We start from the raw sequence: 20,342 nt of genomic DNA, 5'->3' as shown, positions 1-20,342 counted from the left end.
TTGTAAAAAGGGCTATATATTAAAATTTTTATATTACCAAAACAAATTTCCGCGTTTTTTTGGTTAATTTTTATAATAACGAAAATTTAATTATTAATAATACGGACGAAAATAAAACGTAGGACATTTTTCCAAAATGTATTATCGTTTAGGTAAATAATACTAATATATTAAATAATTCGAATATTATTTAACCCAATATTTTATATTAATTAAAATATTTGGCGGTTTTATTTTATTAAAGCCCCAAACGGACAAAATTTTTTTGCAATTTGCAATAATTTACCGGTAAATATGGATTTAAAAACCTTCGATTATTAATTAAAGACATTTAAATTAAATGGAATTTAACCATTTTAATTATTACGCGTGCTTTTTAATTTCGTTAAACTATAGGAATATTTATTTAATAATATTTTATTTCGCCAAATGGTTAAAACGATCCGGTTAATATTATTTTAGCTAAATTTCGAATTTTTAACGAAAATTGGACTATTTTGGAATATTTATTAACAACGATTAAAATTATAACGGTTTTTACCAACGTTTTTAGGGCAAATAAAATGGAAATAATTATATACGTATTATTTGGATTAAAAATTATCGGTATAATTTTTACCAATTTCGAACGTAAATTTTAATTAAAAATTTGAAAATATCTATAAACGGGATAATATACCAATTTAAAAGCCGTAATTTTAACGGCGCAAATAAAATTGGATAAATATATCGATTTAATTTAACGTTATTACGTTAAAAAATTATATTTTTTGGCCGTTATTTTAATTTCCCCGACGTATACGGATTTCCGAAAAAACCGTTTGCGGTATTATGTAAAATATATTAATTAACGCGTAAAAGATTTAATCGCCAAAAGGATTAAACGTTTAACCGAATTATATTCGAAAAAATAAAATCCGAATTTCCACCCGAAAAAAAAGTTAATTTAACCGGGTATTAACCCGGTTTTATTTATTTTATAACGCAAACCGAATCCGAAAAAATCCAAATATATAAACAGTTAAAGTTTAAACCCGATAAAATTTCCATATTTTATCGATCGATCCGTCGAAAAAAATATCCGGTTAAAAATTAAAATATTTTTAATATAAGGTGCGTAATATATTAATTTTATTATAATTTAAAATGTGGATGGTTATATAAATGGTTATACGGATAATTATATATATTAATTTTTATTTATATTTAATTATGGAAAACGATGATAATATTTTTAATTGGTGGGCTATATATAAAATAAAATTTCCAAAATTCGCCCAAATTACCCGCGATATTTTAATTATACCTGCTGTTTTAATTTTTATCGAACGTTTATAATTATGGTTAAATAATTTTATCGGTTTTAATTAATATTTCCTAAATTTATTTGCCATTTGCAATCGTGCTATTATTTATATTTCGATTAAAAAAATTTTTATTTTTTTGGTCGGTATTAAAATTATTATCGTAAAAAACGAATATTTAAACCCGGAAGATAAAAAAGTTAAATACGATAGGTTTACGGAATTCGTCGGTTTTATCCATAACTTGGGTAAATTGAATGATAATTTTAATTCCGATAAAAATAATATTATCGAAATGGCCGTTAATAATACCCCAATCCGGGCTAATATTAACCGTATGCCTATATTATTTGTTTTTATTTAAATTGGATTAAAATATAATAGAATTTTTATGGAAATTCCAACCAGGGCGTTAAAACGGGTACGGAACAATGTATCGCATAGGCGTAATTTAAGGAATTTTTAAATGTAAAATATTGTTAAATAGATTGTTTTTTTTCGTATTTTATATTCGGTTAATAAAAAAAAACATTACAATTAATATTTGTTATTTTTATTTTTACTATAATTTAATTCATTATATACGAAAAAAACAAGAATTAATAATAATAATAATAATTATAATAATAATAATAATAATAATAATAATAATAATAATAATAATAATAATAATAATAATAATAATAATAATAATAATAATAATAATTATATTGGAAAATGTATTATTTTATATTACGTTTATTTTGGTATAATTTCCTTCGGAATTTTACAAGTGTTAATTTTGAAATATTTACGTATTTACGGGCTTTACCCACGGGGGCCCGCGGGCTGCCAAGAAAACCCGCGTTCAAATTTGGGCCGGGTTGGGCCCCCCCATAAATATTACAGTCTACCCGCGGGCCCCCCGACCCACCTACTTGGGCCGGCGCGGGCCCCCATGGGCGGGTTTTGGCAGGCCTTACACAGATGCTTCTGGGCGCTCCCGTGGGTAGTACCAGAGACCAAATCCTCTGAAAGTTTGGCTAATTCGGTTCAGTATTTGGCGTTAGCCAGGTGTGGCTTCGCGTCGAAAGAGAAATCCCGGGAAATTTCGGGTGCTGAACTGGCTCCCACATCACTCTGATGTTTCCACAGCGGTCCAGCCGTCTGTTTATAGTCAGAGGGGCCAGGGGTTTTCAAATGAACGGTCCCACAATGAATCCATTCCAACTATTCAAGTGCAGTCCATCTGAAATCTTGTCCGTTTATACATCAGTTCTTTAGTATAGATTCCATACGACTGGACAGGATAAAGAAGTTGCTCAATCGAGCCCTTGAATCACCAATCATGGATATACTCTCGGGGTGCCCTATCCGGGGCGACTGCGTTAGTGTATCGTTCCCCGTCGGCGAGCCCGCGCTCGTCAGCCTCCTGACTAAACGACCGCGCCGTTCCCTGAGGTCCTTCATTGGTCATAAACACCCATAAAAGTGTATAAGCAGGGTAGAGGTCGTCGCATTGGTCTTTAGAAATGTCTGCAGCTCGATCTTTGGCTGTTAGATATTCCGCGGCCCGATCGATTTGCTGCGCAATGACCTAGACCACCTTGAACAAATGTGACACAAATGGCTAGGACATGTGGCATCTAGCAGCTGGCCTGAGGTCAAGGCTGCACTCTGGGTTTAAGATCAAAAAGATTGAAAGTAAAGGTTAGTAGGTCCAAAGTGACAGTTTACCAAGACTTTAAATTTAATTAAACGTAATTCCCAAATTTTGATCAATTCCAGCAAAGTAGCCCGTGGGCTCATGGGCATTGGTCAGGGTCAAGGAAATGGGTAGGAGTATTTATTTTCCAGCAACGATACCTTGTCCCAATTGCAAGGTCGCTGCCCTTGGGGCAAAAGACCTATCCGTCAAATATACCCCAAGCACATCCGAACCCGTTCAACGCGCTTCCCAGAACTGCGTATGACAAGACCCTCAGGCTGTGCTATTAGCACATCCAACAAATCCAGTGCTGTCCCCTGAAAAGCATTTGTAAATCGTCTCACTCAAGGTTAGGAGCACTTCGCGTCCTATATTGAAATCGTTAAGATTATCACATCCGCTATCCACATTGTTGGGATAACTAGAGCACTAATGAAAATGTTAGTTACAATCCAAACCCTACAACTGAAGTTCATTAGGCGCCGCGTGCCTTGGAGGTCAATAGCGTATAGTGAATGGAAAAAAAAAATGACACAGATTAAACAAAAACTTACGCAGAATGCGTCCAGGTTAAAATTCTTGCAAAGGTTGTTTGGGTCCGTTGTGCCTTGGCTGCAACATATGCCTCCCGTAGTTGCGACGAAGTTTGAATCATCCCGCGGGGAAATTTTGGCCGCTCTCACGGCAACCAGTCCAGCAAGACAGGAGAAAATGAGATGCATACGCATTTTTGATAAGGTCAGGGAAAGCAGAACAAGAATATATTATGTGATTAAAAAGAAGGGAATGAAAGAATGTCTGAATTGAAATGAAATGAATGTTTGATTTGAAATGAAACGAATGTCTGGTCCGAAGTGAACCGAATGTTTAGTTCGAATTGAAAAATTCTAACTGGTATCTGCCGGATGCGAAACCGTTATTTATATTGCCAAGAAGTTTGTAGACGCTTCTCTGTGCGTTTCTATATATGGTTATATATCACCTAAATTATACCAATGATTCGTGAATGTAGTCAACTGTTTCACTTGAATACCGGTATAGGGAATTTTATCCAGTGGGGGCTGTTGGAATAAGCTTTCGGCGCAGATTAGACAGAACGCAGAGGAGTAAAGAAATTTGAAACAATGTAAAAGTATAAATATAAGGTAAAGTATGGATTTCGCTCGTATCCAAGTCAGGTTAGACGTTGGTGAAAAGTTGGACGATAATAAAGTAGAGCATTAAAATTATAAATAACCCTGAAACAAAGGGCCTGGTCAGATAGCCGTAACAAATTGCTATCCAGCCACAAAGTGGACCTTTCCACAATTCGTTCCGTCTAACCGTACAAAACAACTGGCAGCGTGGAAATTGAGCCACAAAGGCCACCGAGGGTTCTACCTCAGATACCCACATGACTTGAAATTAATACCTAAGTTCCGAAAATAAAATACATTCGGCCTATTAACATAACCAGAGGCAAACGAACAGGATTTGGCTGCGCTAAAGGGTAAGAATTGTGTGATCATGGTATAAAACTGAAACATTTTACGTTTTAGAAATATGAAACTATAACGCCACAAACGGAGGGCTATAAATCTATAAATAGGGCAGACGCCTCTGCTGAGGAGAGGGCCTGCCTGTACAAGAGGGATGCAGGCCGCCAAGCGTGAGTACTGGATGTATCCAGATTGACGAACTCCGCGACGATAGGGATCTATGGAATACGGTGGATTGACTCGGAGCCGGGCCGTGGCTTTGGTCCCCCCGCTGATTATTAACGGGGACCAAGTGAGTGAGCCATTAGCAATCGTGGCAGCATTGCAACGGGAGGTGCTTGGCCGATTGTCAGCAGAGGGCGATTTGCAGGGAGACCATTTGGGAGCCTGAAGGGCAGACGAGGCCAAGGTCCTCTGTGACACCTGGTTTAGTGCGGAAGAGGCGGAGCGCTTTTGCCCCCCAGGGGTATCGACGACACACTGTACGGCTCGTGAATGCCAGACTGGCTTCGCTGGCTGAGGCGGCGCGCAAGTTTGACCAATGCTGCCTGTAATTCTCGGACATTTCCCGTCGCCCGGGAAGAAGGCCGAAGTCGCTATGGTACCAAATATGCGGAAAATGGACCGGATAATGTTCCGGTTTTGGCGCCCTATCACCCTTCTCTCCCGCATTGGGAAAGACCTCAAAAGCCTCGCTGAATGCTGAATAGCGCGGGTCATGCTCGCTAATAAGCTCCTCAGCTGTACCCACGGGGTTGTCCTACTCAAGCGGTCGGCCCCGGATTAGATTTGCGCCCTCTCTCACCATATCGAATATACCTTAGCTCCCGGGGAGTAAGTTATCCGCGTCGCGTGCAACCTCCAAAGTGCCCTCGATGCCCTGCTGTCTAGTCGACTAATACGGAAAATGAGGGCCCTTTGGTTTGATAAAATGCCTTCAGTTTTCGCCGCCAACCAACTAAGCGACCTCCAAGCCCAGTCTATTCCGGTCTTATACATGCCATACCTGGCGGATAGCGACTGGCATACACAGACGACTTGCTCACATGGAGGTCATCACACCCGCTGGAATAGAACGTCTGCTGAATCTGATTGGAGGATAAGCTCCAGGTCGTGCACGAGACTCTAGCGGAAGAGAAGATACATTTTGCGCTGGAAAAGGCCAAGGTGATCTACTTTCACCAGGAAATAACACGACTGGAACACATTTGGGGGCTGTTACAACGGGCCGGGTGAGGGCTACGGTGGTGTTGTGATTCAAAGCATTCACTGATACTACTGCCATATCAAGGCTTGGGCTTTTCTCGGTATATTGGCAATAGGTATGTCCATAAACTCCTGAAACATAAGCTCATGAATGTATACTGTTCGTAATTGCTAGAGCTCTAATAGCCTTGAGGGGGCCGGTTTTTATACAGGTGTGGGTATTTAAATTGATGAGCCTTGAAATTAGGCAAGTCCGCATCTGAGTTCCATGCTGCGTGCTTGGTGTCCTTGATATGAACAGCCATCATGTCGGCATTCCAGAAACTTATACGGCATTTCGGGCATTGATATTCTGGCTGGAACCTGTCCCATTCAAGCTGTGCAGAGGAGTCAGGTGTAATGTTGCTTTTAGAGGAGTCAGAAGGATTCCGAGGCTCTAGCGCGGAATGAATAATGGGTGTGGGAGAAGCCATTGCGCCCATGGCGAGCAGGGTAGTAATGGGGGCTATATGACTAAATCGCATTGTCGACGGTCTGATAAAATAACTAGAATTAAATAATTTCTTTTTTCGGAAGAAGGAAACTGCAGAAGCAGAATTTGATATAATTGTTGGAAAATAAAAGCCGTGTTTGGGTAGCAGACATGAACAATTTGTTAAGAGGTCAGGGATTTTTAAATTTGTATCTTTTAAGAAAAAAAAAAGGACATGGAAGAGAAGAACGCGGCTAAGTTGAAATACAAAACAAAACTTAGATGTTCCTCCCTGATATGCCTAAAGCAAAAAAGGCATTGCAGCATTTTTAATGCATTACTGCTAATTCAGTGACAAAACCTCTACCCAGGGGCAGCAGCTAGGATGTCCTGTCTAAGTCGAATTTAATATTAGAAACCCACGGCTAAGAAAAGCCCACCTATTACCAAGAAAAGATATTTATTCGGAAATACAAGCATGAGTTCATTCCTTAGTATATTGTTAAAGCTATTCCTCTTCAGGTTCTAGTTTAGAGCCGTATCAAAGTTGTCTTATTGAAAAGGAATACTAGTGACGGCGAAAACATATTGATAGGCTGCCAAGTTCACTATAACATTTGGGAGATATATAATGCCCACTTTGGTGATCGCGCATACGGGTATGCTCAAGAAAACGGCGCAGAGAAAACACGCGATAAGAACCTCGGAGTTCACAAGACCAAAAGCGGCTTGGATATTACTTTATCCAGTGGACCTTGCTGTTCGTGGGTATACGAGTACTATAAATAAAACCATTCTCTTGATTCCTCTGTATAATCTACCAGGATGTTCGCAGCAAACATCCTGGTGAACAAGTGAAATTTTTACTGGGTCGCTATTGATAGCTTTGAGATTTTATTATCGCTGACACCGAGCGTTTATGACAGTCATTTATTCAAACCAAATAATCTCCAATAATAAACTCTTATTTACAAGTATTAACTTTGATCTAATTCTACCAGGTACTGCGTGTATTTGATGGTATACTACAAAAAGCTGCTCAAAGGATTCTTCAGCTGTTTTATATGTCTGGTCAATTTTTGGTTGACCGCGGAGTACATTTGGGGTTTTTTTAAAATGTAGAAGGGCGCGTCGTCTCTTCGACTTAACAGGCCACCGTTAGCGCCTGTTATACGGTTAACATACTGTTTGAAATATTACACGGCATTCTTTTAAGGAACTCATGAATATATCGTAGCGTTCGTTGCGAATTAATTTATTCGAAACACGGAGTATTCAGAAACTATCTCCTTTTGGAGATTTGAGATCATAATGATTGAGTTCTTCCCATCCATTGCAGCCTCTTTTGTGCCCGGCCTTGTTCATAATATGGAGGGACTAGGAGACTTTTGTGACATTCGGCTAGTTGGACTGCCAGCGAGATGACGACGACAATCGCTGCTTCGACAGAGCCCTCTGCGTAGTGTATGTTTTGTTGAATATCGAGGTCTTTTTTGAAAAGGGGAACAGAAGGAAGAGAGAGAAAAGTAACCATGAGACGTTGAAGAGTTTAGAGTAAAGAGCCGTAAAAAGTCTTATCTATTAGTCGAGTCCTGTAGCTCTAAATGATGGTCTTGGTGTAAGCATGTAGTCGGAACCACCCCAGCAGAAATTTAAGAGACTGTGATTGATGCAATATCCAAGCAACTATATCGAGTATCTACATATTAAGCAGGTATGGGAGACAAATCACATCCCAATGGCAGATCTAATCTAGAACAGAGTATCCCCACCACCCTCTTTCCTCTTCCTGACCTCGAACCTGACCGTCGGATCAGCCATGACAAAGTAGCCATTCGGCACCACCTTGGGGTCGCAGCCATCGGCCAACCGAACATCATACTTGACCAGCACATGCGCCAGAACCAACTTGAGCTCCTGTGCTGCAAAGAAGCGCCCCGGACAAATGTGCCGCCCCCCGCCGAACACATGGTAGTCGGGGCTGGACTGCACGAACTGACTGGCGTTGTCGCCAGCCTCGCGCTTCTTCAGGAAGCGGCGTCCGTCGAACTTGGTAGCGTCCGGGTAGATTTCCGAGTTCCACAGGTCCATCGAGTCGACCATGATATGGGAGCCCCGCGGGATGAGGCGCCCGTCTGGGAGCGCCGTGTCCTTGAGGGCGACGCGTTCGAGAACAACTGGAGAGATGAAGGTGTTAACTTAACTTACTCAAAGTTTGTTCAAGAACTGCATTTTGTGACAAAAAAAGAAACTTACCGAGCCCACTATGCAGCCTCTGCGACTCCTTCAGGAAGCTATCAAGCAAAACCATACCATTGATGGCGGCAACGGAAACCCCATGCTTGGAGAACTGCATAGATACCTCCTCTCTCAATTCTTCAACATACTCTGGATGGCGCGCAACCTCAACAAGTACCACGCGTAGCAGCTCGGCCGTCGTAAAGAAGGCCGCCATGGCTAGGGAAAGCTGCGCATCAGCCGGATCCAGCCGCCCACCCGACGCGGCCCGTACCCACTCCAATCCGTCGTTGTACTGCGGCGCCGTTCTACCCTCGCGCTCGGCGTCGGCCGCCTCTCGCTCGCGCGCCGCGACTACTTCCTTCATGATCACGCGCGCGCGCACGAGGAGCTCTCGGCAGGTTTTGGCGTTGGGCATGAACCAGTGCACGATACGGCGCGACCATGCAGGGTAGGCAGTCAGCTCGCCGACGGCGGTGAAGTAGGCGGCGACGTAGTTCTGCGCGAGTTCGAGCCACTCAGGGTCGTCGGCCTTTTCCGGTCCGACAAAGATGGACGACGCGGCGCGCGCAATGATATCCGACGTCCCCGCGTACCAGTCGATCGCGTGCCATTCTTTGCCATCGCCCAAGTTGTCGTACAATATGCGCTTGAGGCTGGCGTTGATGGTGCGCAGCGTGCCGTCGTTGAGGCCCAGACGGGTTTTGATGATGTCGATGATCGGGCTGCCGGGTGCGTGGAGGACTGTGTTCGCCTCGAATCCGGGAATCCCGGCGAAGAAGTCTTCACGTACTAGTTGATGGTGGTCTAAATCCCGGTTGGACTTGACCCAGGCGGCGAGCGAGGACGGGAGGAGGATCTTGCGTACGCCGGACGCTAGGGTGACAACCACGGGTCCGCCATTGTTCTTGGAGAGACTTTCGGTGATGAGTTTGCTAAAGTCCTGTAGCTCGCTTGATGACTCGTTGGCCGAGGGGAAGGGGAGTGCGCTTCGGCGGAGGAAGATGCAGTAGCATGTGGCTGCGAGGACGGCAAGCGCTGTCCACATGCCAGGGCTGAGGAGCAGCTCTGCAATCATGCTGCAGGGGTGTTTTGGATACTGTTGTTACCTATTGTTTGATTGGATCAATCAGATGTTGCAGATATGTTCTGTCATCCTTTCTTTATAGTACCATGTCGATGATTTCCTTGGTTGACAGAGAGAGATTTCGTGGGCGGAACTGGGTCCGTTTGTTTTAGAGTCTTAGAAGGTGCAGAATGATTCATTATGATTCACTGTGGATGAACTATGATAGTGCGCCGCAATCCGTTCCGCGATGGTGGGAAATAAACCGCAGAGATTTCACATCAGATTTCAAGTGCAATCCCGTCCAGGATGATGTCGAATCGATGCAACATTTCTATGAAATGAGCTTTGTCGGCTCGAAGTTATCCTTGTTCCGGAGTTCCACCCCGTGTTTCTGCGACAACCAGCTACAAGGATGGGAAAGGCCCCTCGCACATCTGTCCAGGCGACACTCGACGGCTTGAACCCAAAATATCTAGTGTCCTCCTGTAGGAAAGGTTGGTCTCAGAAACAATTACTGCCTACAATCTTTTCGCTTTCCAAAACCATCTCCTGCTCTGGCCATGAGGCTGGCATAGGGAAGTTGAACACGCCGCATCAACTGAAACTATTTTTCCCGAAATCTTGGTCGCACTGGTCCAACTTTCAAGCATTCCCCATGACTTGATGCCAAATTTATTCACGGCTTGATCATCACGCTTAGATCCAACACCCTTGCTAGAATCTACCTGCCCCTTTTCCCTATTATTCAAAGTTAAACTGCGCTGCCAACAAAGATTGAGCAATCCAATCTCCCTTGCTATAATCTCCATATTCTTCAAGGCGACCACAGTACGCCCGATGGTGATCCTGTCCTCGAAGCTACCCTCCATCCTCTGATCATAACCAGGGAGCATGACGCAAGTCGACAGAGCCTCCCAATACTCCAATCTTTCGCCGCGAGAATGATTATGATCGCCCAGAGAGATAGCTCGACCGTCAAATATTTGGCAGTGGATGTTCACACCAGAACATAGGCGCTGGCAAATCAAAGTCTTACAATCTCAGCTCTCTCCCGCTAGATCTGTTGTCCATGCCTGAGTCTCTGCCCTTGAGTTTTTTGGGGCTGCTTGGAGTGGCTGAAAGTGTTGGATGCCCTGGCTTTCTTTTTATCATGATGCCATCGCCGTTAGGACGCGACTACGATATGTTCCGCTAGGTAAAATCAAAAATAAAAACATTTTTGTTCTCTCGGCATTTGTCTCTTCCGTATAGATGTGGAGATTTGGACCCCGCCGGGCAGATGATGCGCATCTATTGAATAGTACCTACTTGTTGTGGGCCTGGTATGAAGAAAGCTCGGTATGGTTACTGCAAAGCCGCTTATGGTACTGCCTCACACTAGCCAGCTACGACACCTGGCAGCCTGATAAAAAGAAACCCTACATACGTCCCAAGGCACCTTTTTGCAGGCATCACCTACCGAACTTGGCAAGCCGGCCCACCCTGCTATTTCAATTGGCAAAGCCTTGACTACCAGTGTTTAATACTTGTATCACAGCGAATTGATTCTGGTGCCGAGTTTAAAGCTCTCCGCTGCGAAAGAATACCGGAGAAAGCCGTTGTATGGAGTTATCATAGCAAGGAATAAGCTTTCTGGGCTCCCAGATATGCGTGGAAGTTGAAACTGTACAAGCTTATATTCTCGACTGCCAATCATGGGCTTTGTAATCAAACGCTGTGATCGCGGCGGCAATGATATATCGATAGCCTCGCGAGTTTTACCGGATATGAAAACTGTGTAGTCGATTTTAAACCTCGCGTAAAATATCAAAACTGCTACAAAACAATATGAGTAAGTTTTTCCAACAACTGCATTTTTTAACCAAACAAACAATACCTTACTAGCAAACACAACTACCTGGAGCTGGGTTTCAAAACTAGTGCCGGCCAAATTATTAGTAAACGTCGACAACAATTGTATTTCTCCATAAATTGTGGGTGTGTTTTGGAACAGAGGAAACCATTAAAGTTATTCATAACATCTTCCCGCCAAATCAAAGTCCTATTATCCACCGTTATTTAATGCAACTGGTACAGCTGATCTAAATACAAATGAAAGTATATAGCACTTTAAGTATTCTTTGGCCTGTTAGAAGGGATGAATTTGAATTTCACCAAATCCTCACGTTTAAATGGCTCGAAGGTCTTTACAAACCGCCCGGGACACCTTTACGGTCCCTGAACCGCCCCACGGAGTACCCGATAGGACGGCTGCGTCGCAGCTAGAGCTCTCATCCTTATTCCTCAAAGATATTTTGTACATGTTCGAGTACTCGTCAACCCGATCGAAATCTCCATTACCATAAAGCGTTCCTGTTACACCGACTGCGCCTGCTGTCCCAAATTCAATGCAAATTGAGGCTAGATGACTTCCGCCCTGTTGTTTTATTTTAAAAAGACAACCAGGGGCGCCTCGGGCGCCTGGGGCGGCTGTGGCGGACTGGACGCTCAAGGCGGCGGCGAATAAAGTTGTTGCGAATTTCATAGTGTTAAATGAAAGGGTTTATTTTGGAAATATTTTTATTGTTTAGGAGGCTAATATTTAAAATGATGAATTAAAGATGAACACCGGTAAGTAAAGCTTATTGCAAAAGTTATAACAATCGGCTTGTGATATTGTGAGTGATGATGGTTTGAATTGAGACTGGATCTGTAACAAATTTCTACCTAATGTCCCTTTATATATTTTTCCAAGATTGAATATTTAACTTATACAACCCATCCTGGTATTATGTCATTAAACTGAATAGCCTTCAATTATGTTATGGGTTTATTTTGGTTTATAACCCCTGCATCAAGTTTATTTTTATTTTAACAATTCGTATTTCTATTTTTCTTGTTTAAGTTTTAACGACTCGAGTCAACGCATGGCGCATGCAGTGAAAGTTTCGGGCCTACTGCGGTGACGGGCGGAAAAAAAAAAAAAAAAAAAAAAAAAAAAAAAAAAAAAAACTATTGCCACTGTATGTGTATACGTAGGCTTTTACCAGTTTTACTTTTTACGGGAGGATTTAAATACCTAAAAAAAGATAATCTTTTTCGAAAACTATTGCCAAAGTCGGTATCCCCACAAGGCCCACACCATCGGACGACAAAGCCAAGGGTTATTTTTACCACCATAACAAAGGTTTGACAAATGGATTAATTACCTAGTTATATTAATAGACTCATATTTATTAAATTATTATATTTTTAGCATCCCACTTTGATTATATATTATTCAATAAAAGCTTTATAGTGTACCAACGGAGTTTATACGGGCGCTTTTCTATTAATGTAATAAAAGTATATCATTAAATGGACTGTAAGGATTTACTAGGCCGGGTTAAAGCCTAAAGAACATATATATATATATTAACCTGTGTGGATTCGCTTTTAATTTCATTAGGTAATTAAACAGGCTATACAGTCAAGGTAGGCGTGAAGGAAGGCCCCAGTAAAAGCCCTGCGATCCGAATAACTATTTATACACGAGTTGCATTCATAACCGGGCAATGTATTTAATTTTATACATATTTTATCTTGTCACCAGTTGACTTTTATTTGTAGGAATGGAATATGATTTGATTTACGAGTTTAACTATTATTATAAGCGACACAATTAGTACGCTGTGACAGTGGAATTGGACACTTATGTAACATTGTTTTAAACCTTCGAGGTTGGTAGCACAGGGATTAACCGGTTTCGGTTTAAATTTCAATGCACGTCGATTATAATTGTTTAGCCATATAAAACTTGGACGCGAGTTAGTAGGAAGAAAGTATTAGTGTCATCGATAAATCTCTTCCCTAATACTCACGTCCCTCTATCCTGCGTAGTTTAAAGCTATAAATATAACTTTACTAAATACAAGGAAATTGAAAACCCTTTCGTATGTGGCCTATGGGTAACGACTAACTCGGACTTTACCAAATCCGTACAATTCCCCAAGAAGTATTAATTCACCGTCCCTGCAAATGGCCGGTTCAGAATGCCAATACCAGGGGTTTACGTACCTCGTCTGTGGCGAGGGCGGCAGCTGCGCACGGTTGTTTTGATACCCGCACCTATTGGCGAAATAAACATCCTCTAAAGAGACTGAATAAAAGTTTTTAGCAACATAGCCTGAATTTCCAACCCCATAAGGCACTTTTCCCATAGAAATTCCGCCTGATTGCCTAAAGTCGAGGCAGGTTGCGCCTAACACCGGTCCGAACCCTCCAAAATGCGAATCTAACAGCCGTTCCATTCAACGTTATGATTATTGTCTGCGGCTTTGGCGGATTGGGCGCCCTAAACGGCGGCGAATAAAGTTGCTGCAAATCTCATAATGAAAATTAAAAAGACTTTCGTGGAGATTTTGTGCGGCTTGGCAGGCAAGTATTCGAAGCAATGATTGTAGGAATGGCAGCAGGTTATAAAATGTGTTGCAGAGGTACTAATATTGTGTGTTTGCTGTTAAAATTGAAAATGTTAGAAACCAAGCTTTTTATCGTAAGACAATCTTTACCTAGTGTGCCTTTTATACGTCTTTTTAACATTCACTACTTGATTTAAACTAGCTATCCTTAAATTTTATACCAAGTTTCTAGCCGAAACGCATGTAATCGACTAAACAAATAATTGCATTAGTTATTGGGTGTGGTTATTTCACCGCCACGGTCCAACCAATTCAGGGCCATGTGAATACTTGTACAATGTTATTTTTTCCGGTACAAAAGCCACGTTAAGTCCGCATTACACGTAACGATACGTGCGCAAACCCAATGTTAAAATTTTGCTGCAATATTATTTGTATCATTTGCCACCTGTATTATATATACCACCCGTGTTATTTACGCCATTTGCATTATTATTATTTTTTTTATTTGCAACAAAGAAATAAATGCAAATACGCAGATGCTGCAAGGAATAAATAAAACAAATGATAATACAGGTGGTAAATAGTCCAAATAGTGGTGCAGCAAAATTCTTAAAATTGGGTTTATATACTTGTAGTCACGCGTTGTACGGATTTTGTGTGGCGTTGGTTGTGGTTTCCAAATTTCCTATGTATCGGTGGTTATTTGCACTGCAAAGGTGGATTTCCACATGGACGTGAATTAGTCGAACCGTGGCGTTGAAATGACCATAACCTAGTTTTTATGCTATTAATACCAGCTACTATGGTATTTGGCAAAGGTCCCTCCCCTGCCACCGTACGTATATGCGTGCGCCCTTACCGGTTTTACGACGCACTAGTATGTAAATAACTAGGAACGAGCATGTCTGAACGTGGGCAAGACTAAGTTTGATTACGGCTTCTCCGTAATTTCCATTTATAGTATCTGTTTTTAATGCTGGCTTGAGACTTTCCAACTTGGAAGAAAGAAAAGTCACTATGGTATCAGGCGAAAAAAGCCATCCCCTGTCAACTTATTGTGTACGTGGGCCTCTATTAACTTAACTGTTCGCAGGAGCCACCAAGTACCTAAATTATTGTTCTTTTTTCAACTATTACCAAAGTCGACAGAGCCCACAAAGCTCACACCAGCGGAAACTGTACAGGAGGATGAATTTTCACCCATACCACCATAGTAATGTCAATTGAGTGGCTAACTAGAACGAAAACGCTCCAGTACTGCCATAATAAGCCAGGCTCCAGCTGAGAAGAGAAGTAATAATGTAGGTAAATGCCCGGGTCAGCTCCCGCTCCCCGTTTTCCCAGTGCAGGTAACCAGTAAGTACACAGATTAGGATAAAGGCCAAGCAGGGAGCTCCTGAACGATGTCGTGACCAAGGATATAGCGAGGACTTAGAGATTGATAGAGTTTATCCCTTTCCAGACTGGCCCGGGACGACCGGGAACTGGCCATAAAACTCAAAATGCAACCGTCCGAAAAGAAAAAGGGGAGAGCCTACGCATGATTACTAAAATAGAGGCGCTTTGACCTAACGGCATGTCATTTTAAGGAATCGAAAAGTGCTGCAAGAGCCAGGGAGCATTGTTGGACACTGGTATTTTGACTCAGCTTCAAATTCCTGCAGACACAATACACATTGAAGCATTGGCATAGATTCTAATTATATCAGGACCCCCTCTCCTCAGGGAAGTGGAATATTGGCAAGTCAAAAAGGAGGGAACCATACTACATGGGACCACCACGGCCAGATAGATAGATAGAAGTCTCGATAAGGATCTCCAAAGGCTCGTGACATTGGAAATAGTCCACCATAGCCGAGGTTTGTGCCAACAGCTGGAGTCCCACAAAGCGCGGAGTCTTTCCTCTCTTGCGAGAAATGATTTTCTATATAGTCTTCACAGCTTCAGGGTCAAATCGCTCTTTTTGAACAAGTTTCCCATGGCGCTATCTATTTATACAGTTCTCGACTATAACCCGAGGACCCGTCAAACTTGCGTTGAAATAAAGTGAAGCTAGCGCCAGATGCTTCGATAAGTCCTTGGCTTCGATTTCGGCGTGTCCAGTCAACGGGTCGAATTAACTTGGTGAATTATCATCATTGTGATCTCGTAGCGCGAAAAGTTTCCCGGGAGATTCACCATAGGGTGTCCCTGCGAAGAGCTGCTGGCAGGTATGGTTTGAGGTCAGCATTAAAGTTAATTTGGTATTCATCTTCGTATGATAACATGAATGAAGAACAGAAAAGCAGTGCCGCCATGACTTTGTGAAGATAGATGAAATGGATAACGATGGAGAGATATGCCGCCTTTCATCACATGCAGCATGGTTTACATTCTGCTCGGCTAGAAAAGAGCGCCCACAAGCTTGAAATTATCCCTCTGATTGCTCTTCTAACCTCCGCCTCACAATTTCGTAGACGAGATGCCGCCACCGTTGCTACCCACGGCGGTTCGGCGAGGAGGAAGAGAACGAGATACTTCCATTGGACTGTCCAAAAAGTGTGTTGGAAGGATATCCGGACAGCGGTCTCAGTTTTTAAAGCTCAACTATTGGGCAGCATAAACCTGTCATGGAAGAATTTTGATAGACGTCAAAAACCACATTGGGCTTCATAACCCCGATGGCGGAGTTGTGAGACGGGGTATAGTTCCATCTTTCCATCTAATAGAGCTACCACCAGATGCGCCATGATTTGGGCCAATTTTACTTGAAAACATCTCCTGTCGTGTGTGATCGTGGATGCTCTTGTCGATATTCAATTCAGTCAGGGCAGTTTTCGTTATAGGTAGTTCCAGTTGAGTGCTCCTTACGCTAACTGGTGCAAAGCTTGATGACAATATGAATTTGAGCGTCGCCGCTACTGCCTTTCGTCAGATTATGTGATGTCGAGCCTGGATATTCCTCCCAACCCCGAATATCATTGCAATGGTTCCTGGCGCTAATGACAACAGCTAAAGGAAGTAGCACCGGGTTCAATGCAGAGATGAATACATTCCGGGTCCCATTCCGTCGACGTATAACCAATCCCCTAGCATCTCTCGATTTCCGATATTTTATCTCCCTGCTCACCTGCTCCTTTGCATTCTGTGCATTCGGTCCCGCAAGCTGAAAATCTTCCCGAAGTGTTCCAGTATTGTGGCATTTATTGCAGTTCTGTTGCCATTCTCTCATGAATTTGTCTGGCTTTGAGTGATCTTCAGTCTTGAAAAGTTTTTTTCCGCGACTATTTTCGTAGACTTTGAAATGAATGGAAGATATACAACCAGAACGACTGTCCTTGTTTTTGAATCTTGCCCCTTGTGATAATTGCAACTTTGAAAGTAGTAATTATGACAAGGAGACAACAATGTGGATAGGATTCTTTTTCGATTCGGTTGTTGCCTTCTCTCAATGGTGGGATCCAGAGTGCTCGTGGCGGAGATGAAGAGTATTTATACTGAGTTGGAGGCTGGCGTTGACAGTATAGTGCGGCATCGTAGATACCTCAGCGAAAGTCATAGAAACAGATATGAGTCCTTTTGTTTTACAGCCTGCAGAAGGGCCTGTTCAGCGTTATTTCAGCGGCCTTTTGGGAGGCCACTGGTCGCACTGAAAAGAGTTAATCGGAGTACTTCTGATCAGCCCAATGTGTCTCACTTTGGGGACAGCCTTGCCAGCCCAAGAAAATCATCACAACAAAGGCTAACACATACGCCGGAATACAAAAACAACGCTGTTGCTCATAATTCCTCCACTTTGAGGTTACAAGACCTGGAGTTCTGTCCCTATCCAGAATCCATGTCACGGCCTTGATTCCAGTTCGCTTTACCGGATTCCTTCCGCCGTAGAATAGATTTCACTTGGCTACCTACTTTTTATACCTGCAATTCAAGGTGAACATGAATCTCATTCGAGACTGAAATGGTTTCGTTTTAGACGCCTCTCTTCAAGCGGCCGTAATATGACCTTGTGAAGATCGAAGCTAATTGGAATAGAAGCCGTTGCATGCAGGAAGACATGTTTTGATAACTTGACTACCTAGATTGGGTCATGTTCTATTTTGGCAGTACCATCTCTGCCTCATAGGACTAAATTTCGGGGCGATGTTAATGGCAGAAGCCTGTATTAACCCATTCAAAAAGCGGTGTGACGAGCCTAATGCTACCATGCTGTGACCTCCAGGTGGTTCCTGAAAGAGTCTTCCCGTCGACCCGAGCAGGCATTGAGGATGGAATTTCCGGGTTCCCTGCATGCCAGTTGCACTTGGACATCTGGCACGGAGATTCTAAATTGCCAAGGCAGTCGTACATCCTCTTTCAGCTACTGGGAGTTAACATGGGGCGGTATACGTCTTGTCACCTCCCATAGCAGTACCATGGAGGCATTCCCTACGGCCCCCGGATCAAGCAGCTTACAGTCACCGTCACCTCTGGAAGTTTCTAGCCGACTTCGTATTGAACAAACCCGATGCCACCTAGGATGACGGGAGAGGTGCTCCTCAGTGCTTTGGCTGCGTCGGATGGTGGGGCTGCGTTATGTTTGTAAACATCCGGTCAACTACAGCCATTTCAACATTGCAGTCGATACAAACTTCCAGGGGCATAGACGGAAAGGCTAGCATTTACACTAAGTGTCAAATCTCGGCCGGTTTTCTTTGTTCTGCAAGATACAAACGAGACATCATCAAAGCCGTTACACAAGTCATATTGTGCATCCATCAGCGATTTGTATCCTCGCGCACCCCTTGTAGATTTTCACGGTAGCTCTCCATCAGCAGACAGCAGCCATCATGTTATCAGAGACTGGGGTGTTGCTCGAATGATTGTAAACCTTTACATGGCTTTTTCTTTCATGACGCAGCTGCTATTGAAGAGCATCGTAGCAGCAAAGGTTCATTCGAGATTCTGGAACCGCTCTACGAGAGCCATTCTATCGACGTAATAGCCATTAGCTAAGGGTTAAGTTGAAAAATGCCCAAGGGCCCGTCGAAAGAGGAATTTGCAAAAAGCTACAGAATTCCCGATCTTTCCGATGGAGGGTGATTCCTGGAGATGGGTTTTAAGTTGGTGGGAGCTAGAGATTAATTAGCAATCGAGGCGACTCAGTAATACTACGAGCTTGGGAGTGCGGCCTTCTCTAATCCCCGTATTTATTCAAGAAGCTTCTCGGAACATCCACAGGCAAATAGGGCTGTTTAAATATGGTAAGCTTTTGCGCCGAGCTGGATTCGCGAATACCGTTCTAAACTGCTTTAGTGCTGGGGTACTCGGACGGATTAGATTGAATGGTAGGACTTGGAGACAGGGTTAGCCAGAAGCCCTAAGGCGGCCATTTATTCAATTCATGGCTTTTTTGAATTTAGTTGGTCAGGGCTGATGGACAACATTCACTAACTGGTACACAAGAAATGTATAGCCCCTACCCACTACTTCAATCACTAAGAAAATCAGTCTTTTCAACAACAAAATTCGTTGCTGCTACGATGTTGAAAACAACAAGAAAGTTGTTGTTTTTACAAAAAGCTTTTTTGAGATGGTGATCTAAATAGTTTATACAAAATATGTACAATGTGGTACAATAAACTGTCATATTAACCAAATTCTGATCTGAGGGAGTTAGTTTAATCTTACTCATTTTAAGCATCAATTAACCATTTGTTTCAAGGTTCTGAGATGAGGATTAAAAATAGCCTGTCTAATTACTCTTAACTAGTGGCTCAAGTCAAGTAAAGTTATAATTTCAATCACCTTTCCCCAGCCAGGCTTAGTAAGGTCACTGAGTCGACCAAGTCAGTTGTTTTACGAGCCCTGACTATAGGCACTGGGTCTGGTTAAACAGCCTTCCAAGGGTGTGGTGATGCTTGGCTTTAAAAAGGCTGTTTTTTCAACTCTTTAAGATTCGCTGCAGTGTTTCTTTCTGCAAACTCTGTAACCAACCGCTTCTGGTGAGCTTGAAGTTCCAATGATGGTGCCGTGCCGACATGCCATAACGGGCGAAGAAGCTAGTTGTTGGGAAAGCAGGGAAACAGAGAAACGGCAAGATTGGGCTCAGAGCTTTTGTAAGAGTTGGGCCAACAAGTCGGTGTTTTGGCCAACCCTGTTTTCGACGACACAAACACGCCAAGCATTTCAGGTTAATTTATAAGCACTGTAGTTCAATTATTTTGTTCAACATTGTTAAAGTTATTCAGGCACACGTCGCCTTGGCGCTTTGTTTGGCAATTTGTAATATATAACGTCCATCAACTGACTTGTAGTGGTGTGACACGCTACGGTTTTAGGTGGTGGATTCGAAGGGATTCGGGTGTATGGATCGGGTCCGATGAACGCGCCCAGACTTTTGGATAAAGCTTGAATAAAGCATATGTTAGAGAAACGACACGTTGTGTCTATTCGAATAGCATGTAGATACTCAATGAATCATTGTGCGGAGGTATAATATACGTGCTATTTTAATCCACAAGGGTGGCATGGCCCCTGTAGAGGGG

The 20,342-nt window shown here is 42.7% G+C and overlaps 3 protein-coding genes across 3 annotated transcripts; all 3 read right to left on the bottom strand.

The window, feature by feature from the left end:
• Positions 1-3,264: 3,264 nt before the first annotated feature.
• PgNI_10212 (uncharacterized protein) lies at positions 3,265-3,719 on the bottom strand (the record flags this gene model as incomplete). Its single annotated transcript, XM_031130186.1, has 2 exons — positions 3,265-3,420; positions 3,546-3,719. The coding sequence occupies 2 exons, from the start codon at positions 3,717-3,719 to the stop codon at positions 3,265-3,267; spliced, it is 330 nt and encodes a 109-aa protein (XP_030980164.1).
• Positions 3,720-7,899: 4,180 nt separating this feature from the next.
• On the bottom strand, positions 7,900-9,463 carry PgNI_10211 (uncharacterized protein; the record flags this gene model as incomplete). Its single annotated transcript, XM_031130185.1, has 2 exons — positions 7,900-8,324; positions 8,404-9,463. 2 exons carry the CDS (start codon positions 9,461-9,463, stop codon positions 7,900-7,902), a joined length of 1,485 nt encoding a protein of 494 aa, XP_030980165.1.
• A 3,911-nt stretch (positions 9,464-13,374) lies between these two features.
• Positions 13,375-13,722, bottom strand: PgNI_10210 (uncharacterized protein; the record flags this gene model as incomplete). Its single annotated transcript, XM_031130184.1, has 1 exon — positions 13,375-13,722. One exon carries the CDS (start codon positions 13,720-13,722, stop codon positions 13,375-13,377), a length of 348 nt encoding a protein of 115 aa, XP_030980166.1.
• Between the last annotated feature and the right edge of the window lie 6,620 nt (positions 13,723-20,342).

Source organism: Pyricularia grisea, chromosome VII (genome assembly GCF_004355905.1).
Source record: "Pyricularia grisea strain NI907 chromosome VII, whole genome shotgun sequence".
Lineage (NCBI taxonomy): Eukaryota > Fungi > Ascomycota > Sordariomycetes > Magnaporthales > Pyriculariaceae > Pyricularia > Pyricularia grisea.
The sequence above is the reverse complement of the archived record's forward strand: the minus strand, read 5'-3'. Positions and strand labels throughout refer to the sequence as shown.